At 42.5% G+C, this 20,383-nt stretch overlaps 1 protein-coding gene across 1 annotated transcript; it reads right to left on the bottom strand.

Moving 5' to 3' along the window:
* Window positions 1-18,051: 18,051 nt before the first annotated feature.
* LOC121135978 (major allergen I polypeptide chain 1-like) lies at window positions 18,052-19,346 on the bottom strand. The gene is made up of 3 exons (XM_040735447.1): window positions 19,236-19,346; window positions 18,919-19,106; window positions 18,052-18,081 (listed from the first exon to the last, which is right to left on the bottom strand). Exons 1-3 carry the CDS (start codon window positions 19,294-19,296, stop codon window positions 18,052-18,054), a joined length of 279 nt encoding a protein of 92 aa, XP_040591381.1. The 5' UTR covers window positions 19,297-19,346.
* Window positions 19,347-20,383: the final 1,037 nt, after the last annotated feature.

Consider the following 20,383-nt stretch of genomic DNA (forward strand, 5'->3'; position numbering starts at 1 on the left):
TGGACTTAAGGTTTTCTTTGGTTGATAAATCCATTTCTCCTAATGTATCTTCAACACTTGAGATTCTCTCTTCCATCTCTTCCATTCTGTTGGTAATGCCTGACAGTTTGCTCAGCTTTTCTATTTCCTGCCTTTCTTCAGATTGTGTTTTTTATTGTCTCTATTTCAGTTTTCAACTCTTGCAGTGTTTGCATTGTTTCTTGCAGTTTTCGGTTTATCTTTTTGTTCATTTGTTCCCTTTTATGAATTTTTTGCTTTGTTTCTTCTTCCATTTCTTGCATTTTTTGCTTTGTTTCTTCTTCCATTTCTTGCATTCTTGGATTGTTTTTTCTTCCATTTCTTTGAGAAATTTTCCTATATCCTCTTTTAGGGCCTCTATCATTTTCATAAAAGTGGTTACAAGGTCATTCTCTTCTGCTTCGTTTGCATTGGAATGTTGGAGTCGTGCTGGTGTGGAGTCTCTAGAATCTGGTTGTGTCATATTGTTTTTCTGTTGCTGAGTGTGTTTTTGTATTGTCTCTTTCCCATCTCTTCTTCTAGTGGGTGCTAAAGAGCCCCTTACTGGTTAGGTGGGTTAAGGGACCAGAGTTCCCTTTTGGTGGGTGCTAGCAAGTCCAATAATCTGGTAGTTCTGATGTTCCTTGTCCTCATTCTGGTCCCGTGGGTGGATAAGAAGAACAGGAATCTGGGGCTCTTAGCCTTCCACCTGGTCCCCTGGACCCTTTGCTGGATCCTGTTGTACCTGATCCCACGGCCGGAGCAGCTGTTACCCTGGTTTCCCTGGCTCCTCTGGTTTCCTGGTCTCAGTGGGAGAGAAGTCCTGGAGTCTGGGGTGTTTGCCTCCTACCAGGATTGGAAGCACTGTGCAGTTCCCAGGCAATCCCCCAGGCACTTGAACACAGGCCCAGAAGCAGGGCCTGTTGTACCTGATCCTGCCGGAACAGCTGTTCCCCTGGTCCCCCTGGCTCCTCTGGTTCCTGGACCCTCTGGAACAGCTGGTCCCCTGGCCTCCCTGGATCAGCTGGTTTCCTGGTCTTGTTGGTGGGAGAGAAAACCTGGAATCTGGGGTGCTTGGCTCCAGCCAGGATTGGAAGCTCTATGCAGTTCCCAGGCGATCACCAGGCACTGGAATAGAGGTCCAAAAGCAGGGCCTGTTCTACCTGATCCTGCCCCCAGAACAGCTGCTCCCCTGGTCTCCCTGGCTCCTCTGGTTTCCTGGTCCCGTTGGTGGGAGAGAAGTCCTCGAATCTGGGGTGTTTGACTCCCGCCGGGATGTGAAGCTCTGTGCATTTCCGAGGCAATCCGCAGGCATTGGAACGCCAGCCCAGAAGCAGGGCATGTTGTACCTGATGGCGCCTGAACGGCTGCTCCCTTGGTCTCCCTCACCACTACAGCTCTCTTGTTGTTGTTCTGTAGCCCAGGCTGGCCATGATCTCACACAGCTCCACCTGTCTCTGCTTCCAGAGAGCAGGAATTAAAGGCACTTATCACCACCGCGCCAGTCTGACTGCAGCTTTGTGAGACTGTGAGACAGAAGCTGTCTTAGGGTAAATAGCAGGTGAGCAGCCAGTGGGTTCAGGGGCTGGCAGGACAGAAATGAGGTGCACAGCTGCTCATTTCACATATCACAGGACAGCTGGTTCCTTAGACGTCAGTCCATAACAGTGCAGTTACTCTGAACATGACTTGGGTGTTTCTATCAGATACTATTAGTCTGCTAGTGACAGCCACCATTTGGTATAGCCTCGTCTACATGGCACATTCCAGGACTACCAGGGTTACAGAGAAAGTGCCTGCCACAAAAACAAAAACAAAACCTAATAATAAATAAGAAACCTTAGTGGAGACAAGACAGGAGTAGATGCTCCTGTCTATTAAATAAAACCAAGTGTCTGGGAAGAGGGTTCAAGGGATAAAGTGCTTCTTTGCATTTCTGGGGACATGAGTTAGAATCCCAGAACCCATGCGAAGCCAGTCATGGCAGAACCCATCCATAATTCTAGTGCTCCTCTGTAGAGATGAGAGGAGACAGGTGAATATCCATAAGTCTCTCTATAATACAGTGTCAGGCGATCAGAGAGACCTGTGTCAGACAAGGTAGGTGAGGAGTGACACCTGAGATTGTCTTTGACCTCCATGTGCACACTGTGGCTTGTGCATGTAAACTATCTCATGGACTCACACACAAAACAATCAGACAACTATAAAGGAGAGGAATCTCAATCAGTGCAAAGAGAAATCATGAACAACATTAGTTCACAGGGAGACACAAATGATAGCACAACTAAGGAGAGTGACGAAGATTGAGAAGACTGAGCTGGGTGAGTGTTGGTGACCATGCTGAGGAACCGAAGGTCTAGCTGCGGGGAGCAAAGTCATCCAGATGGGACACAGTGTGTCAGATAAACCTGCAAGCAGACTATGACCAAAGAGTGCCATGCTCATCGCTTTCCTGATGTGAAAATTTGTAATGCTTCCGATGGATGGCTGCCCAGTCCTTAGAAAGACTAAAGGGCCTCCCCAGGACCACAGCTCTCATGTCCAAACCAGAGACTCCTGTGAGTACAGACTGGTTTCACCTTTGACACCAAAGCCAGTGTTTTACCAAACCAAAACCTCAGGATCAGGCATGACTAAATTCTGAAACTTGATGGGATTATACAATCCAGGAACTCCTAGAAGTGTTTCCTCTGCCTGTGGCATCCCCAATCAAAGGGTGAGGCCTCCTGCTCAATACCGGTCTCTCAAGAGGCTGTGAGACATTGTGTGGGCTTCTTGTATTGGGATATGTAAGTACGGTTGCAGTGTCAATCTTTTTGGGCCATTCACTTACATCTAGAAGGGAAAATGTCATGGGTGGAAAAGAGACATCCAGGCCTTTAATGCCTGGACAGTACCACACAGGAGAGTCTAACAGGTGATTGTTCATAGCAGCTTTACTTGGATGGGTCCCAAATATGGGAGACAAATATCTTTTAACCCATGATCAAACTATGGAGTAAAGATGCAGGAGAAAAATTGCGCCATCACACAATAGTCAGGCACTCATGATCTACAGAAAAAAATTTATGTTTGTAAGGAAGCAAAGACACTTATTTTCTTTCCATGAACTTCTGAAGGAGGAAAAGGAATCTACAGTAAACATAAATCAGCGAACACTGGCATGGGAAGTTAAGACAGAAGTGACTATAAAGTGGGACTTGGATATATTACAAGTAACGAAGATGTTCGTTATCATGACTACCATGAAGAGTTCCTGGGTTTGTACATTATATAACAGCTATCACAGTTTCCACTCTAATTATGCACAGCATAGTGCACATCAATTCTACTTCAACATAACTTTGATAAGTGAAGCGGGTTCCTATAAATGGAATGGTGAAAAGCACAAAAATGTTGATTTCCTGTCTGCTGAAAATACCAGAAAGTATGGCCAATGAACGCTGGTCTTACCGTCTGTGAGAAAGAGGCCTGCTTCGTAGGACACCGCGCATCCTGAACAATAAAGACTGACTTTGCGTCCCAGGTCACTATATGGATGAGCATCTCTTTTCAATCTACACTTTCTGGCCCGTGTAGCCCTGATGATCCAGCAACATTTCAATACCTGCTGTTGCTGAGTATCTATAGAGAAACAACCAGGGAAGGCCTGAGACTATCTATATACCAGCACGTATCACTGTTAGAGTGATCAGAGCATTCCCGAAGCACACTTAGATGCCAACATTCTGGATTTGCTACTCTCCACTTTTATTAACTAAGCCCAGGTTTGGATGTAGATGTGGCAAACTGTAATGTGTTTATCCATGCCTGCTGTCCTTCATGGATAGCACATGAGGCAGTACACAGCAGGGTTCCTTTATTGTACAGGGTTGCCTTGGTTATGCTGGGTCTCCTGTTTTTCCATATAAAGTTAAGGATTGTCCTTTTGAGGGTGGTGAAAAATTGTGCTGGTATTTTGATAGGGATTGCATTGAATCTGTAGATTGCTTTTGGTAAGATTGCCTATTTTACTACGTTGATCCTACATATCCAAAGCATGGGGGATCTTTTCATTTTTTGGTATCTTCTTTGATTTCTTTTTTTACATGACTTTTTTATTTTTTTAAATTTCACTTTACATTCCAACCACATATTTCCTCCCATTTCTCCTCATGCCCTACTCCTGGCTCCCCCTCTGCCTACCTCTAGTCCACTCCTCCTCATGGGTAAAGGCTACCATGAGGAGTCAATATAGTCTGCAACAATAGGTGGGAGCAGAGCCAAGCCCCTCTCTCATGCATTAAGGCTAAGCATGGCATCCCATCATAAGGAACGAGCTCCAACAAGCTAGCTCATGTATCAGGTTTGTATCATGGTCCTACTGTCAGGGGCCCCGCAGATAGTCCAAGCTTCACAACTCTCTCCCACATGTGGAGAGCCTAGTTTGATCCCTTGAGCTCTCTACATTTGTAGGTCTAGAGTTCATGAATGTCCATGAGATGGTTCAGCTGCCTCTGTAGATTTCTCCATCATGACCACCCTTGCTCATAGATTCCCTCCTACCTCTTTTATTTTTTTAATTTTTAATTTTAATTTTAAATAGCTTGTTTTACATGTCAATCCCAGTTCCCTCTCCCTCCCCTCCTCCCGCACACCATATCCCACTTAGCCTCCCACCCTATTGCCAATTCCTTCACATAGGGAATATCTAGAGTCTGTCATATCACACAGGGTAGGGTCCAGGCACTCCCCTAAGAGTCCAGGCTGAGAGAGCATCCCTCTTTGTGCTATGGGCACATGATGACTGCATTCCAGGGATAGACACTGTTCAACTGCTCAGGGCCCCATAGGTTTCCCAGGCCTTCTCACTGACACTCACATTTGGGGGGTCCAGATCAGTCCCATGCTGGCCTCCCCGCTGTCAGTCTGGGGTCCAAGAGCTCTCCCCTGTTCAGATCAGCTGTCTCTGCTGGTTTTGCCTGCCCATTCTTTGCCAATTTGCTCATCACTCCTCTCTCTCTGTCACTGGCTTCCTTGGGTTCAGTTCACTGCTTAATTGTGTGTGTTTGCCTCTGTTTCCATCAGTCACTGGATGAAGGCTTCCAGATGGTTATAGACATCAAGTTCATTATCAGGAATGGGCATTCGAGGTGGTCTCTCCCCCACCCAACACCCATCTCCTCGATCTTGCAGGGCACTTGATTTCTTTTTTTTAACTCAAAGTTCTTGTTATACAGGTCTTTCACTCGTTTGATTAGAGTTACCCCATATATTTCATGGTATCTGTGGCTATAGAAAAGGGTGATGTTTCTCTGATTTCCTTCTCGTCCAATTTATTGTATATATACAGTAGGGCTACTGATTTTTTGAGTTAATTTTATGTCCTACCACTTTGCTGAAGGTGTACATCAGCTGTAGGAGTTTCCTGGTAGAGTTCTTTTGGTCGCTTACATAGACTATCATATCATCTGCAAATAGTGAAAGTTTGACTTCTTCCTTTCCAATTCATATCCACTTGATCTCCTTTTGTTGGCTTAGTGCTCTAGCTAGAACTTCAAGTACAATATTGAAGAGATATGGAGAGAGTGGACATCCTTGTGTTGTTCCTGGTTTTAGAGGAATACCCTTTAGTTTCTCTCCATTTAGTTTGATGTTAGCTGTTGGTTTGCTGTATATAGATTTTATTATGTTTAGGTATGTTCCTGTTATCCCTGATCTCTCCAAGACTTTTATCATAAAGGGGTGTTAGATGTTGTTAAAGACTTTTACAGCATCTAGTGAGATGATCATGAGGTTTTTCTTTTTCAGATTGTTTATATGGTGGATTATCTTAATGGATTTCCGTATGTTGAACCATCCCTGCATCCCTGGGATGAAGCCTACTTGATCATGGTGTATGATTTTTCTGATGTGTTCTTGGATCAGATTTGTCAGTATTTTACTGAGTATTTTTACATCAGTGCTCATGAGGGGGACTGGTGTGTAATTCCCTATCTTGGTTGTGTCTTAGTGTGGTTTGGCTACTATTGTAATTGTAGCCTTGGAAAAAAATTTGGCAGTGATCCTTCTACTTCTGTTGTGTGGATCAATTTGAAGAGTATTGGTATTAGTTCTTCCTTGAATTTTTGGTAGAATTCCGCACTGAAACCATCGGGCTTGGGACTTTTCTTGATTGCAAGAATTTATATGGTTGCTTCTATTTCTTTAGGGGATATAGATCTACTTAAATAGTTTATCTCTTCTTGATTTAACTTTGGTAAGTGATATCTATCCAGAAAATCATCCATTTCCTTTACATTTTTCCAATTTAGTGGAGTACAGATGTTCAAAGTATGACCTGATGATTCTTTGGATTTCCCCACTGTCTGTTGTTATGTCCCCTTTTTCATTTCTGATTTTGTTAATTAGCATGTTCTCTCTCTGTCTTTTAGTCAGGTTTGATAAAGGTTTGTATATCTTGTTGATTTTCTCAAAGAACCAACTCTTAGTTTCATTGATTCTTTATATTGTTTTCTTTGTTTTTAATTTATTGATTTCAGCCCTCAATTTGATTATTTCTTGGCATCTACTCCCCCTGGGTGAGTTTGCTCCTTTTTGTTCTAGAGCTTTCAGGTGTTCTGTTAATTCTCTAGTGTGGCAATTCTCCAATTTCTTCATGTCGGCACTTAGTACTATGAATTTTCCTCTTAGAACTGCTTTCAAAGTATCCCAAATGTTTGGTTGTGTTGTGCCTTTGTTTTCATTGAATCCTAGGAAGTTTTTTATTTGTCCTTTACCCAGGGGTGATGCAATTGAGCATTGTACAATTTCCATAAGTTTGTGAGGTTTCTGCAATTTGTGTTGAGGTTAAATTCTAATTTTAAGCCATGGTGGTCTGACAGGATACAGGGGTTTATCCCAATTTTTTGTATCTTTTGAGGTTTGCTTTACTGCCAAGTACATAGTCAATTTTAGAGGAGGTACCTTGTGGTGCTGAGAATAATGAATATTCTTTTTTGTTTGGGTGGAATATTCTATAAATGTCTGTTAAAACCAATTGGGTGATAACTTCGGTTAGTTCCATAGTTTCTTTGTTAAGTTTCAGTCTGGTGGACCTGTGCGGTGGTGAGAGAGGGGTGGTGAAGTCTCCCACTCTAAGTGTGTGGGGTTTAAGGTGTGATTTGAGTAACAGTTATGTTTCTTTTAGGAACGTGGGTGCCTTTATATTTGTTGCATATATGTTCAGAATTGAGACTCCTTCCTGAGGGATATTTCCTATGATAAATATGAAATGACATTCTTCATCACTTTTGATTAATTTTATTTTGAAGACTGTTTTGTTAGATGTTATGATTGCTACATCCACTTGATTCTTGAGTCCATTTGATTGGAAAGTCTTTTCCAAACCCTTAACCTTGAGGTAACATCTGTCTTTTAAATTGACTTGTGTTTATTGTGTGCACCAGAAAGATGAATTCTGTCTTTGATCCATTCGGTTAGCCTGTGCCTTTTCATAGGTGAGTTAAGACCATTGATATTCAGGGATATTAATGGCCATTGATTGTTGATTCTTGTTTACTTTGGGTCCATTTCTGGTGGTGGTTTTATGCCTAAGTCTTTCTCCTATTTCTGATATCTGGTAAAGTTAGATTATCTATTGCCTTTGTTATTTTGAGTGTAGTTAACTTCCGTGGGTACAAGTTTTCCTTCTAGAACTTTCTGTAGGGTTGGATTTGTGGATACATATTGCATAAATCTGGTTTTGTCATGGAATATCTTGTTTTCTCCATCTATAGTGATTGAGAGTTTTGCTGGGAATAGTAGTCTGGGCTAGAATCTGTGGTCTCTAAATGTTTGTAGAACATCTATCCAGGACCTTCTGGCTTTCATAGTTTCCACGGAGAAGTCAGGTGTAATTCTCATAAGTTTGCCTTTATATGCTACTTGGCCTTTTTCCTTTGATGCTTTTAGTATTTGTTCTTTATTCTGAATGTTTGGTGTTTTGATTATTATGTCCCAAGGGGACCTTTTTTTGTGTCATATTTCATGTTTTTTTATTAATATTTTTTTATTTTCCATTTTAAATTTAGATAAGAAACAAGGTTGCTTCACAAGTCAGTACGAGGTCCCTCTCCCTTTCCCTCCCCTCCTCCCGTGCCCTCCCCCCCATCCCCCCCCCCGTTATCCCCTCATTCCCCCAGGGAGGGTGAGGCCCTCCATGGGGGTGTCCATAGTCTGTCATTTCATATAGGGCAGGGCCTAGACCCTTCCCCAAGAGTTCAGGGTGAGAGTGCACCTCACATTGTTCTATGGGAGTCCAGAGACCGTGTGTATACTTGGGATGGGTACTGATCTGCTGTCCAAGGCTCAATAGATTACCTAGGCCTCCTCACTGACACCCAGATTCAGGGGGTCTTGATCAGTCCCATGCTGGATTCCCAGGCTGATGCCTGGGATTCAAGAGTTAACCTTTGTCTGGTCAGCTGTTTCTGGGGGTTAAACCAGCCCAGTCTTAATCCCTTTGATCATCAGTCCTCCCTCTCTGATACTGGCTTTCTTGAGTTCAGCTCACTACTTAACCAGCCACTAAATGAAGTTTCTGTTTCCCAGACTCTCTGGCCATAGGATTGTAGGCTGGCACTCCCCAGATCTATGTCTAAAATCCATATATGAGAGAGTACATGCCATGTTTCTCTTTTTGTGACTGGGTTACCTCACTCAGGATGGTTTCTTCTAGTGTCATCCATTTGCCTGCAAATCTCATGATTCCATTATTTTTTTCTGCTGAATAGTGCTCCATTGTGTAGATGTACCACATTTTCTCTATCCACTCTTCGGGTGAGGGACATCTAGGTTGCTTCCAAGTTCTGGCTATTACAAATAAAGCTGCTATGAACATAGTGGAACAGACATCTTTGTTATATGAATGGGCATCTTTTGGATATATGCCTAAGAGTGCAGTTGCTGGGTCTTGTGGTAGGTTTATTCCCATTTTTCTGAGGAATCTCCATACTGCTTTCCAAAGTGGCTGAACCAGTTGGCACTCCCACCAGCAATGGAGGAGTGTCCCCCTTTCACCACATCCTCTCCAGCATAAATTGTCATTGGTGTTTTTGATTTTAGCCATTCTGACAGGAGTGAGATGATATCTCAGAGTTGCTTTGATTTGCATTTCCCGGATGGCTAAGGATGTTGAGCACTTTCTCAAGTGCCTCTCAGCCATTTTAGACTCCTCTATTGAAAACTCTCTATTTAGTTCTGCAGCCCACTTCTTAATTGGGTCCTTTGCTGTTTTGGAGACTTGCTTCTTGAGTTCTTTGTAAATTTTGGAGATCAACCCTCTGTCAGATGTGGGATTAGTGAATATTTTTTCCCATTCTGTGGGCTGCCTTTTTGTATTGCTGACTGTGTCCTTTGCCTTACAGAAGCTTCTCAGTTTCAGTAGGTCCCATTTATTAATTGTTGATCTCACTGTCTGTGCTACTGGTGTTATGTTCAGGAAGCTGTCTCCTGTCCCAATTCGTTCAAGGGTTCCACCCAATTTCTCTTCTAAGAAGTTCAATGTGGCTGGATTTATGTTGAGGTCTTTGATCCATTTGGACTTAAGTTTTGCGCATGGGGATAAACATGGATCGGTCTGCATTCTTCTACATGCCAGTCTCCAAATATGCCAGCACCATTTGTTGAAGATGCTTTCTTTATTCCATTGTATATTTTTAGCTTCTTTGTCAAAGATCAGATGTTCGTACGTGTGTGGGTTAATACCCGGATTTTCAATTCGATTCCATTGGTCTGCCTGTCTATTTTTGTGCCAATACCAAGCTGTTTTCAGGACTATAGCTCTATAATAGAGCTTGAGGTCAGGGATAGTGATGCCTCCGGACGTTGCCTTGTTGAACAGGGTTGTTTTGGCTATCCTGGGTCTTTTGTTTTTCCATACAAAATTGATTATTGTTCTTTCAAGGTCTGTGAAGAATTGTGCTGGGATTTTAATGGGGATAGCATTGAATCTGTAGATTGCTTTTGGCAGGATTGCCATTTTTACTACATTGATCCTACCTATCCAAGAGCATGGGAGATCTCTCCATTTTCTGAGGGCTTCTTTAATTTCTTTCTTTAAAGATTCAAAGTTCTTACGATACAGGTCTTTCACATGTTTGGTTAGCGTTACCCCAAGGTATTTTATGTTGTTTGTGGCAATTGTAAAGGGTGATGTTTCTCTGATTTCTCTTTCAGCCCTTTTATCATCTGTATATAGTAGGGCTACTGACTTTCTTGAGTTGATCTTGTAACCTGCCACTTTGCTGAAGGTGTTAATCAGCTGTAAGAGTTCCCTGGTAGAGTTCTTTGGGTCATTGATGTAAACTATCATATCGTCTGCAAACAGTGAAAGTTTGACTTCTTCCTTCCCAATTTGTATCCCCTTGATCCCCATTTGTTGTCGTATGGCAATAGCTAGAACTTCAAGTACCATGTTGAAAAGGTATGGAGAGAGCGGACAGCCTTGTTTTGTTCCTGATTTTAGAGGAATTGCGTTGAGTTTCTGTCCATTTAGTTTGATGCTGGCTGTTGGTTTACTGTATATGGCTTTTATTATGTTTAAGTATGTCCCTGTTATCCCAGATCTCTCCAAGACCTTTATCATGAAGGGGTGTTGGATTTTGTCAAAGGCTTTTTCAGCATCTAGTGAGATGATCATGTGATTTTTGTTTTTCAGCTTGTTTATATGGTGGATTACGTTGATGGATTTTCGTATGTTGAACCATCCCTGCATCCCTGGGATGAAACCTACTTGATCGTGGTGAATGATTGTTTTGATGTGTTCTTGGATCCGATTTGCCAGTATTTTATTGAGTATTTTTGCATCAATGTTCATGAGGGATATTGGTCTGAAGTTCTCTTTCTTGGTTGTATCTTTGTGTGGTTTGGGGATCAAGGTTATTGAAGCCTCATAGAAAGAGTTTGGCAAAGACCCTTCTGCTTCTATTGTGTGGAACACTTTGAGAAGAATTGGTATAAGCTGTTCTTTGAATTTGTGGTAGAATTCTGCACTGAGGCCATCTGGACCTGGACTCTTTTTGGTTGGGAGACTTTTGATGACAGCTTCTATTTCCATAGGGGTTATAGGTCTATTTAAATTGCTTATCTGTTCTTGATTTAGTTTTGGCAAATGATAGCTGTCCAGGAAGTCATCCATTTCCTTTAAATTTTCGAATTTTGTGGAGTACAGGTTTTCAAAGTATGACCTAATGATTCTCTGGATTTCCTCAGAGTCTGTTGTTATGTCCCCCTTTTCATTTCTGATTTTGTTAATTTGCGTGTTCACTCTCTGCTGTCTGGTAAGTTTGGACAAAGGTTTGTCTATCTTGTTGATTTTCTCAAAGAACCAACTCTTCGTTGCATTGATTCTTTGTATTGTTTTCCTGGTTTCTACTTTGTTGATTTCAGCCCTCAATTTGATTATTTCCTGGCGTCTACTCCTCCTGGGGGAGTTTGCTTCTTTGTGTTCTAGAGCTTTTAGCTGTGATGTTAATTCTCTGGTATAACTGTTTTCCTGTTTCTTCATGTGAGCACTTAGTGCTATGAACTTCCCCCGTAGCACTGCTTTCAAAGTGTCCCATAGGTTTGGGTATGTTGTGTCTTCATTCTCATTGAATTCGAGGAAGTCTTTAATTTCTTTTTTTATTTCCTCTATGACCCAGGGATGGTGCAGTTGAGCATTATTCAATTTCCATGAGTTTGTAGGTTTTCTGCAACCAGCCAGTAAATGAAGTTTCTGTTTCCCAGACTCTCTGGCAATAGGATTGTAGGCTGGCACTCCCCAGATCTATGTCTAAAATCCATATATGAGAGAGTACATGCCATGTTTCTCTTTTTGTGACTGGGTTACCTCACTCAGGATGGTTTCTTCTAGTGTCATCCATTTGCCTGCGAATCTCATGATTCCATTATTTTTTTTCTGCTGAATAGTACTCCATTGTGTAGATGTACCACATTTTCTCTATCCATTCTTCGGGTGAGGGACATCTAGGTTGCTTCCAAGTTCTGGCTATTACAAATAAAGCTGCTATGAACATAGTGGAACAGACATCTTTGTTATATGAATGGGCATCTTTTGGATATATGCCTAAGAGTGCAGTTGCTGGGTCTTGTGGTAGGTTTATTCCCATTTTTCTGAGGAATCTCCATACTGCTTTCCAAAGTGGCTGAACCAGTTGGCACTCCCACCAGCAATGGAGGAGTGTCCCCCCAAGGGGACCTTTTTTGGGCCAGACTATTTGGTGTTTGGTAAGCTTCATATAGTTTCATATGCTTCTCCTTCGTCATGTTAGGAAAGTTTTCTTCTATGATTTGGTTGACTATGTTTTCTGTACCATTGAGCTGGGCTTCTTCCCCTTCTTAAATACCTATTGTTCTTAGATTTGTCTCTTTTCACGAAATCCCATATTTCCTGGATATTTTGTGTTAAGGATTCGTTAGATTTAAGACATTCTTTTGGGTGGTTCAACATATGAAAATCTATCAAGTTAATCCACCATATAAACAAACAGCAAAGGAAAAACCACATGATCATCTCACTAGATGTTGAAAAAACCATTGACAGCATTGAACACCCCTTCATGGTAAAGATACTGGAGAGATTAAGGATAAAAGGAAGATATCTGAACATAATAAAAGCAATTTACAGTAAACCCACTCACAAAAAAGCAACATGGTATGTACTCACTCATACATGGATTTTAGACATGGATCAGGGAAGTGCCATCATACAATCCCACTGCCAGAGATTCTGAGAAACATAACCTTCATCTAGCCACTGAAGGAAGCAGAGGCATACACGCACTGCTAAACACTGAACTGAAGTCCTGGAATCCATTGACAGAGAGGTAGGACTGATGAATCAAGGAGACAAGACTGAGCTGGTTTAACCCACAGAATCAGCTGACCTGAACATGGGGGAGTTCTTGGACCCCATACTGAGGGTGGGAAAGCCAGCATGGGACTGATCCAGCCACCATAAATGTGGGTGTGAGGAGGCCTAGGTAATCTGTGGGGCATACAAATGGACTTTGGGTTCACATCCCACAATGAGGGATGCTCTGTCAACCTGGACTCTTGGGGTAGGGCCTCAGCCCTTCCCTAAATGAAATGGTAGACTCTAGAGATCCTCCAAGGAGGCCATATTCCTCCCTGGAGATCAGAGTAGGGATTGGGTGGAGGCTGAGTGGCCTGTGGTGAGATTGGGGGAGGGGGGAAGGGAGAGGGTGCTGGTATTGAAATGTGAAGCAAGCTTGTTTCTAATGCAAATAAAAAAGAAAGAAGTCTGCCAAAATATACATTTTCTCTCTACTCCTGAAGTTTTTGATCCATCCATCCAAAACCATCCAGAGCACTATGATTTTTTACAATGGCACTGGATTTATAATTGTTCTTGGAAAGAATGTTTTAAGTCACACAGATATATTTGAGGTATACAGTTGGTCATAAACACTTCAGAGATCTGCAGATGATGGCATTTAAAATGTTTTAATAGCAGGGTTTTCATGACAATGAGACATGTGTAAAGGGAAGCCTTCCCGCCAGCCTGGTTTCAGAGCCGCATCAGTCCCAAATAAACACTCAGGAGGCTATATTAATTATGAAGCTGTTGGCCTTGCTTGTTTATTACTGGCTAGCTCTGACTTAAGTATTTATCCCATAACTGCTAATCTAAGTGTTTATCTTACAGGAGAGGTTTCCGGGCTCCCTACCCATGGCGTTACATGACTCCCTGTGTTTCTCCTACCAAGAGTCCTCCTGGATTCCTAGCCCCACTTATCTTGGTTCCCTATTGGCCAACAGTGCTTTATTGACATATACACGGCACTTCCACCACCATATCCTCTTTTCTGTCTAAACAAAAAGAAAGGTCTTAACTTTAACATACTCAAATTATATATAAAATAACAGTTATCAAGTAAGAACACAGTTACAATATTTTGTCTATCAACATTTAGCAAGATTTAAAGAAAATATCATCTATCCCATTCTTGTGAGTCCAAAGTCCTATATGTAGCTTTTCTTTTATTATAACTAAGGAAAACTATAATTATAACTATCTGCCTTCAACTCTATCAAAGACCACAGAAGGATAATATATAAACACGAGGATTGACAGAAACATCTTGCTGCCTGGACAATCACCTGAAATTTCTCTGTAATATGGGGGCATCCATCTTCAGCCCACAGACCACAGTATGTCCGGAAGTCTTCTCAGCAAAGAAGGAAATTTCAAACTGTCCGTCTGCATCAGCAGTCTGTCAGTCATTATTCTGTGTCCTACAGAAAGTCTCAGAGACTCTTCCATGAATCAGGAACGCTGCAGGACTGTTTGAGTTCAGCAGTCACTTTACTGTAGGTCCTGTATGTCCAGTTTCTACAGCAATAGTCAAGCAGTCTAGGAAAGAGCAGTTTCTTGCCCAAATGGCCAATCTTGCCATGTTGAAAGCAAACTCCATAACGAGTTTCTTCGATGCCCATCTTCCTCTCAAACATAATTGGTGCTGTGAGGAGCAAACATTGCTCACTGTCAAGAAAAACCCTAAACCATTTTAAATGTCATTTCCTGAAGGTTCTTGAAAGGTTTGAAGACTGCCCATCTATCTCAAATATATTTCTGTATATCTAGAAAACCTAACTTACCTAAATATAAGTTCTGACTATTATAAGTAACTATCTATAATCTGTATTTAATTATGCATTATGTTTTAAAAGATCAGTATAAGCACAATACTTAATCAAGAGAAAAAATATACATACCACAAAATTGACTTTGAATTTGTCAATAAATGAAAAACCATACCCATACCATAATTTCCCTTTTTACCATTAAAAAGAGATTGGTTGTGATCATTAACCAATTATAAACAACCCATTTAAATGAAAACAAAGATTTATAAACAAGATGGGAATTAGCACGTCGCTCATTCCAAACTGCTTCATGCTCAAGGGTGTGTGGTTCATACCATGGGGATCATGACAAAACTCAGAAACCTGTATAAGTCCTTAGGTTCAGGGTTTGTAAGGCTCCATCATCTTAGCTGTTTAGATGTTGAATCACTTGGGCCACTGTTTCCGGGGGTCTTGGTTCATCAAACCACAGAAGACTGGAAGGAATCCTCAGCTTTTCATTTTCTGTAGAAACATAAACAAAATCTCCTTTCCCAAGTAACATATATTATACTTAAATTTTTAAGTAAAGGCTTTTTCAAAAGATATCAGTTGAATAAATTCAGCAGCATTTATAATCAAGTGTAATTTAGCAGTTGTTCCTTTCTGAGCAATCAATAACTGAAAAACACATAGCATACAGTATCCAGAATCTCTATGTATTTTCCATCGTTATACGGCTTATTTATTTATCTATTATTATTCTATTTCTTTTACTTTGATTTATTTTTCTCTGAGACAGGGTTTCTCTCTGGATATCCGCCTGACTCTACCTCTGCAGCAAATCCTAACAGCTTGCGCCACCACAGCCGTCTTCTCTATGTATTTACCACTGTGCAGTTTCTTTTTCTCTCTCAATCTTACGTATATTATTAAACACACTGTAAACCTTTAGAGGTTTTTCTTCATCCAAGTCTGACTTTACTGGCCACGTATCTTATCTGTTAAAACCGCAGCTGTTTTAAACTGCAGTTTTTGAAAGATGGAGGGTGTAAGCGTGATTCCAGCTCCCTGTCTCAGTCCATGCTGAGATCCAGCATAACCTGCCGGTGTAGAGATGAGGTCACTGCCAATTCCAGCTGTATGTACACACCTTTAAATTGCTAGTAGAGCCTTTTAAAAGAACCTTGGTTTTTTATGCTGAATCAGGAAGACTCCCTTAAGCAAGCCGCGTGAGTCTTTGCTTGTCGATAGCAAAATAGACCACACCTGAGAAAAATGCTGCTTCCGAGAACCCATGCTATTCTCGGTACTTTTGTTTCTAAAATTCCCTTAAATCTTTTGTCGTTCTACGTGGAAATTCATCATCCCACTCCTGATCACCATTAGCAGATGGTGGAATTTAAAATGTTTTAATACCAGGGTTTTGTCAGGACAATGAGACATGTCTGCTCCTGGCAGGACCAATCTTCTCCAAAGATCATGGTCATTGAAGAAACTCCACATTGAGTTTACTTTCTTTGTGGCAAATGGTAGCCACTGAGCAAGAAATTGCTCTTGTCTTGACTGCTGACAGTATGCAGCCAAATTGGACAAGCAGCACACAAAACAGCCTGACTAACAAAATTTGCCAAGAAAAGGGAGGAAAGCCCATGAGAATATCCTAATTAACAGACGTCTGTCAGATATGCCAGGCCGGTAGTCAGAAGAAAGATGCCCCAACACTACGGAGGAACCTTGCGTGACTGTCCGGGCAGCCAGGTTTGTGTCATTTGTCACATTTTTGGAAGTCCCTTGCTTGCATATTCTGCTTAGTCAGATAATATTATTTCTTTCTTGGGACTCTGATGGAATTGAAGACTTTATTCTTATAGTTTTCCTAGTAGTAGATTCAATAAAGACATTCACTAAGTTAATGGCATAGGGGAGAGCTCAGGTAACCAAGATACGGATCATGCTACACAGGGGTGTGGCCTGTATCTAAATGGGCTCTCCCCTACAATATGTAAAGTGTATGAGGATGAGAGACATACAAAGATACTTTTGATAAATCAAAATGCAATAGAAGGTGAATTACGTACAATCTTTTGGAACCACCAAGATAGGATAGATAACAGAATATTATATCTGAATTTGTCAAGTATTTGCAGACTAGACATTGTTGATGAATATACTTCCTTGATACCTTGTATATAGTTATTGTACTTGTTCTATATAGTATTTGTTATAAGCTTTTCTATTTTAGAACAAAAATATGGAAATGCAAATTTTTCTTTGTGCTCTAAGAAATCAAGGTTGCCTCAAATCAGGGGATGGAGCTAGAGACCTTTTAAGCATAGAAGCCAGGCCTTGGTGACACACACCTTTAACACCAGCACTTGAGAGAAGGAAGCAGGAAGATCAGGAGTTGAAGGCCACTCTGGGCTACATGATATTGAACCACTGTGAAAGAGAATCAGAGCTGGTTGGTGGTGGCTCACTCTCCTTATCCAAGCATGGGACCTCAAGCCTTTGAACCCAGGATTTGGGAGTCACACTCATTTTATCATATCACTAGAAAGGTGGAAAAGGGAGTATAAGGTTGCAGGAGACAGGATCTTGGTCTCTTCACTTGGAGGATCTCTAGTCACGTCTTTCCACCCCTATCTGTCTGAAAGTTTGTTGAGTAAGAATCTGTCTAGTGGCTGGCTCCTTTAAGGCTCTTATCTTTCACCATTGGACTATTACCTGATTCTGGGACTTTAATATTAAAACCAATTAGGATACATGCTAAGGAACACATTTGGACTCTACACACACACACACACAGAGAGAGAGAGAGAGAGAGAGAGAGAGAGAGAGAGAGAGAGAGAGAGAGAGAGACCCATACAAATGTAATGACAAAGGAAATCTTCTCTCCAGAATCCTGAGACTGCTATCCAGACCCATCTATGACAAGGACACAGAGGCCCAGAAGAGCCCTGTGACATAAGTACTGCACACAACTGGCCCATGTTCCCAGCATGGGGCAGAAAGTACAGATTTTTCTGTGCAGAGGATGTGGCATCCTCAGCACACACAGCCTCTCAGTCCCATCACTGCTCCTTGCTCCTGGGGAGGTCAATCGGGGAGATCATGTATGTGCCCTATGGACTCTGGCCCACAGACACTCTGGCTGTGGTGACTGTGGTCTCTTGGCATTCCCTAATACATGCTGCCGGGACACTTTGGCAGTACTGCAATTGAGCAGTGATAGTACAATATCCATGGTTGTCCCCCACATTCTCTTTCCAAACAATGCCCCATCTCAAATACACATAGTCCAGGCTCCCCTGTAGATTGCAAGGCTTTTATTGATGGAATCCAGGCTTTGACACCTGGAGGGTAGGGGTAGGGCTTCCTGTATATATGCAGGTGAGCAGTTAAGTGGTTTCCTTGAGTCTTCGGGCAAAGGTGGATTCATCAACAGTTACTGTTAGCTTCTATTTTCGCCTGGAAAGAGAAAGTCAGTGAGGCATGAGTGAAGGGGACGTCACTGATCATAATGGGAGACCAGTTGGGAGGGAGCTGTACCCGTCTGACATAGACATTGGTTCTGACCAGGTCCAGGGAGCAAACCTTCCATCCTGTTTCCCTCAAATCACATCAGGGTAAACCTTGTAAACAGCCTCCAATCCAGGCTGATGGAAAGAGCCACCTGCCTTCAGGACACCATGGGAACATGAAGGACAGAATCCAGAAGCAGCTGGGCAGGACCTGGTATGGCTCCAGGTGAGCCTCAGGCAGCTATGGTCCCACAAGTGACCTGATTATTGTCACATGAAGACCCTCAGATACATGATGCTAACCTGGTGTCTGATCTTACTACTTCTAGTGAAAAGAGGGGATTCAATTATATGCTCCACCCTGGAATCTACATAGCGGTCTTGGAGATCCAGTGGACAAGAACAAAATTGAGTGTTTTGAGGGTCCAGTGGTAGACTTGACCACTTAGGATAAAAGACCCAGGCTGGGGAAGGGTGACAGGCTCTGTGTTCATGTGGGTGAACCCCGAAGGCTTGGTCAGAAAGGATGATGGAGGCCAAGTGGTATTGTGGGGGCAGGGATCCTGCAGGGTCCAGTCTGGCTCCGCTGAGATGAACAGCCAGTCCTAGCTCAGGCCTCCTGAGTGTCCCTTCTTGACCCATTCTCCTGGCAGCATAACCAGGGAGAGGCCTCTTTCTGGATGCACAGAGGAGTTGCAGTGATGGGGAGGAACACAGGATCCATCACCAATATGGGGTGAGCAGGGCAGCAGACAGACTCCTGGGCAGACCCAAGAGAACTCACCAGCAAACTGTGTACACTCTCCTTGTATTGCTCTGTCAACTTGTTATCAGTACATTTCTTCAGACTTTCAGCATTTTCCAGCGTGTAATTGTCATCCTTGTATTTCTTCACAAAGTTGACATAGGCATCCACAGATGGGCCAAGAAAAAGCTCAAGATCCTCTTTTATAGCCGGGCAAATGCCACAGTCTGGAACACAAAGAATAGGTGATTTTCCCTTGAACCTTAGTATCAGGGCACATGAGTTCTTCCTGGGAAGTGAAGCTGTGAGAGCCCTGGAAACCCCAGAATCCCCAACACCCACATCCAAGTACCCACCTCCCCCTGAGGTCAGGAGCAGGGCAGCCCCAAGCAACACAAGAGCACCAGCGAGCTTCATGGTAATGGTGGCAGGTGCTCCTCCCCAGCACTGGCCCCTTCTATAACTGCCCTGGGCTGCTCAGTGGGCAGGGAGAGTCTGTGTCTGAGCCCTTCCCGGCTCCTCCCAGAATATTGAGTGATACATCTGGGGTGGTGTCAGGGTAGATGTGTATTTTGGCAAGAGGAGAAGATCCTGGTCAACAAAGTCCCTGGCTCAGCCTGGTCCCCTTCTTAGTGCTCTGCTTAAGGTCACATGTCATATCATCAAGGAGATGATGACTTGCCAGCCAGGCAAAAGTTCCCTCAGCCAGACCTCCAGAGTGAGGCCATGGTCACCCTGATTGGCAGGGAACTCAATGTTTACTGAAAAGTCTCCCTCATAGTCAATGTCTAGGATAGACCACATCATATTCACTGGGGTCCCCTGCTCTGACTGTTTCTATCCCTGCCCCCATCTCTCACTTGCTTCATGGCTTCCTTGAACCGCATTGTAGCCCTGAAGTCTTCCTGCTGTTGTAGTCACCCTTCAACTTCACCTTTTCCTTGTTGCTGTTGTTTTCTTTTGAGATATCCCATCTAGACATTGCCCTGCCTCTGCTGCTGCATCTCTGTGTAGACCAGGCTGACCTTCAACTACAGAGGTCCATGTGACTCTGCCTCCTGAGTGCTGGGATTAAATGTGTTCTCAGTCCAGCTTAACTTGACCTCCTTTTGATATTTCTGAGTTTTTTAAAGACAGGATCTTGCCCAGGTTAGTTTATAAACATCGTAAGAAGGGAGTGGTGTGTGTGTGTGTGTGTGTACAATATATGTGGGCTTGTTGTGTAGTGTTACGTGTTTGTAGTATGTAATTAGTATGTGGATGTGTCCTTTGTGTGTATGGTGTGTTTGTTTCTGTGATGTGTACGTGTGGTGTGTATGTGGGGTGCCTGTGGGTTTTTTTGGTTGTGGTGTGTGGGTAGTATGTTATAGTGTGTGTGTTTGTAGTGAATGTGTGTTCTCTGTGATATATATATATGTCTGTGTGTGTAACCCATGATTTTTGTGTTTATATAGCATATGTGTATGCTTGTGTTGTGTGTGGACTGTGTGTGGAGTATGTGTGT

This window comes from Mesocricetus auratus, unplaced genomic scaffold, assembly GCF_017639785.1.
Source record: "Mesocricetus auratus isolate SY011 unplaced genomic scaffold, BCM_Maur_2.0 Super-Scaffold_100046, whole genome shotgun sequence".
NCBI lineage: Eukaryota > Metazoa > Chordata > Mammalia > Rodentia > Cricetidae > Mesocricetus > Mesocricetus auratus.

Excerpts from the sequence above, each read along its gene's own strand:
- LOC121135978 (XM_040735447.1), bottom strand. The coding sequence starts at position 19,296 with ATGAAGCTCGCTGGTGCTCTTGTGTTGCTTGGGGCTGCCCTGCTCCTG. Across the intron at positions 19,107-19,235 it reads GCTCCTGACCTCAGGGGGAG|ACTGTGGCATTTGCCCGGCT; the intron begins GTGGGTACTTGG and ends TTTGTGTTCCAG. Across the intron at positions 18,082-18,918 it reads AGAGTGTACACAGTTTGCTG|GCGAAAATAGAAGCTAACAG; the intron begins GTGAGTTCTCTT and ends TTCTCTTTCCAG.